The sequence below is a fragment of the Chionomys nivalis genome, chromosome 26 (genome assembly GCF_950005125.1).
Source record: "Chionomys nivalis chromosome 26, mChiNiv1.1, whole genome shotgun sequence".
Classification (NCBI taxonomy): domain Eukaryota; kingdom Metazoa; phylum Chordata; class Mammalia; order Rodentia; family Cricetidae; genus Chionomys; species Chionomys nivalis.
In genome coordinates, this window is record NC_080111.1 from 34,478,295 (window position 1) to 34,480,255 (window position 1,961).

A 1,961-nucleotide genomic window follows, 5' to 3' on the forward strand; every position below is an offset into this window, starting at 1 on the left:
GCCACTCCAGACAGATGCAGGTTAAAATCTTTCCTGGTAAGCCAGCTCATGGTGCTACACAGAATATTAGAAATGGGTTAGATCAATATGTAAGAGCTAGCCAATAAGAGGCTAGAACTAATGGGCCAAGCAGTGTTTAAAAGAATACAGTTTCCGTGTAATTATTTCTGGTAAAGGTAAAGCTAGCCGGGTGGTGGGAAGTGGCCCGCCGGCCGCTCCCCATAACAGAGTGGCATATAAAGCTAGCCGTGTGGGTGGCCGGGTGCCAGGAACGCAGCCCGCCGCTCCATCACTACGTGTCAGTTGTCTCATTTCTCTGTTAAGTTTCTGTCTAATTGACCAGTCCATTGGGGAGAGTAGGGTGGTGATGTCTCCGACTAGTAATGTGTGGGATTTGATGTGAATTTTAAGCTTTAGTAATGTTTCTTTTTTGGGGGGGTGGGTTATACTCTCTTTGTTTATTTGACCTCATATTTATTCATGAGCCTGGAGAAGAAAAACCAAAGTGTACAGTGAAGCCACAGACACATATACAAAAGAGGTATTTGGCAGTGGTGTCTACCTGCCACAAGTTTGCCAGGAAGCCTCTCTAGAAGGCTCTGGACAGGCTCAGCAGGCACCCTGGATTCTTTGTTTCAATCATAGAAATGTCATGACAGTTCCTTTCTTTTCAATCTGCCAGGCCTCCAAGGGGATGAAGCGGATACATATCCGGTCCTGGTCCAGTGCCAGCTCCTTGGTGAGGAACTCGAAGAAGCCGGAGCTGTGGCTGTGGTTCTTCTCCGCCATGCCCACAACACCAATGGAAGAGACCAGAAGCTGGACGCAGGGCTCTGTGGATCCGTTCATCAATAAGGTCATGCCAGGCCATAACGTCACAATCACGCGGTCTTCAGGTTTGTCCAGGATGGCGGCAGTGGCCTAACACAGTCACTTCTCTAGCCCTGCAGGTATGCAGCTAGCTGGCAAGTTCGTTTCCAACTCAATGAATGGCATGTTGGGTGGCGAGAGGGATTGCAAAGCCGCAACTGCCAGTAATGTTTCTTTTACATATGTGGGTGCTCTTATATTTGGAGCATAGATGTTCAGGATTCCTTTCTGATTGACTTTACTTTGCAGCCTATTTTGTTCACCTTAGGATACTTGTGTGTTGCTTAGGTCTATTTGATTTGAAAACCTTTTCCCAACATTTTACTCTTAGGCAATGTTTGTCTTTGAGGTTTAGGTTTGTTTCTTTTATAAAGCAAAAGGATGGATCCTGCTTTTGTATCCATTCTCTAAGCTTGTTCCATTTTATAGGTGAATTAGTTCTATTGATAGTAAGAGATGTAAATGACTAGTGATTGCTAGTTCCTGCTATGTTTCAGTAGTAGTATTTGTGTGTTTCCCTTTTTTGGGGTTTGCAGATGTCAGGTTATCTGTTGCCTGTGTGTTACAGTTAGCTTCCTTGGGTTGGAGTTCTCCGTCTAGTACTTTCTGTATGACTGGATTTGTGTGGATAAGTATTGTTTAAATCTGGTTTTGTCATGGAATACCCTGTTTTCTCCACTGATGGTAGTTTAAAGCTTTGCTGGGTATAGTAGTCTGGTTGAAAGCTTTGCTTGGTATAGTAGAGTCCCTGGTCTCTTAGTGTCTCCAGCACATCTCTCCAGGGCCTTCTTGCTTTCATAGATTCCATGAAGAATTCTAGTGTTATTCTGATAGGTCTTCCTTTATATTGTACTTGATCATTATACTTTGCATCTCTTAATATTCTTTCTTCAGTCTCTATGTTTTGCATTTTGATCATTATATATTGGGGGGACTTTCTTTTGTCCAGTCTATCTGGTGTTCTCTAAGATTCTTGTACATTCATAGGTATTTCCTTCTTTTGGGTTGGAAATTTTTGTTCTATGATTTTTTTTTGTTGAATATATTTTTTTGTTCTTCTCTTTCTTTGATTCCTATTATTTTTAGGTTTG

The 1,961-nt window shown here is 42.5% G+C and overlaps 1 protein-coding gene across 1 annotated transcript; it reads right to left on the reverse strand.

The window, feature by feature from the left end:
• Window positions 1–608: 608 nt before the first annotated feature.
• On the reverse strand, window positions 609–996 carry LOC130866997 (D-dopachrome decarboxylase-like). The gene is given in 1 exon segment (XM_057758711.1): window positions 609–996. A coding segment is annotated over 1 exon segment (357 nt). The 3' UTR covers window positions 609–639.
• Between the last annotated feature and the right edge of the window lie 965 nt (window positions 997–1,961).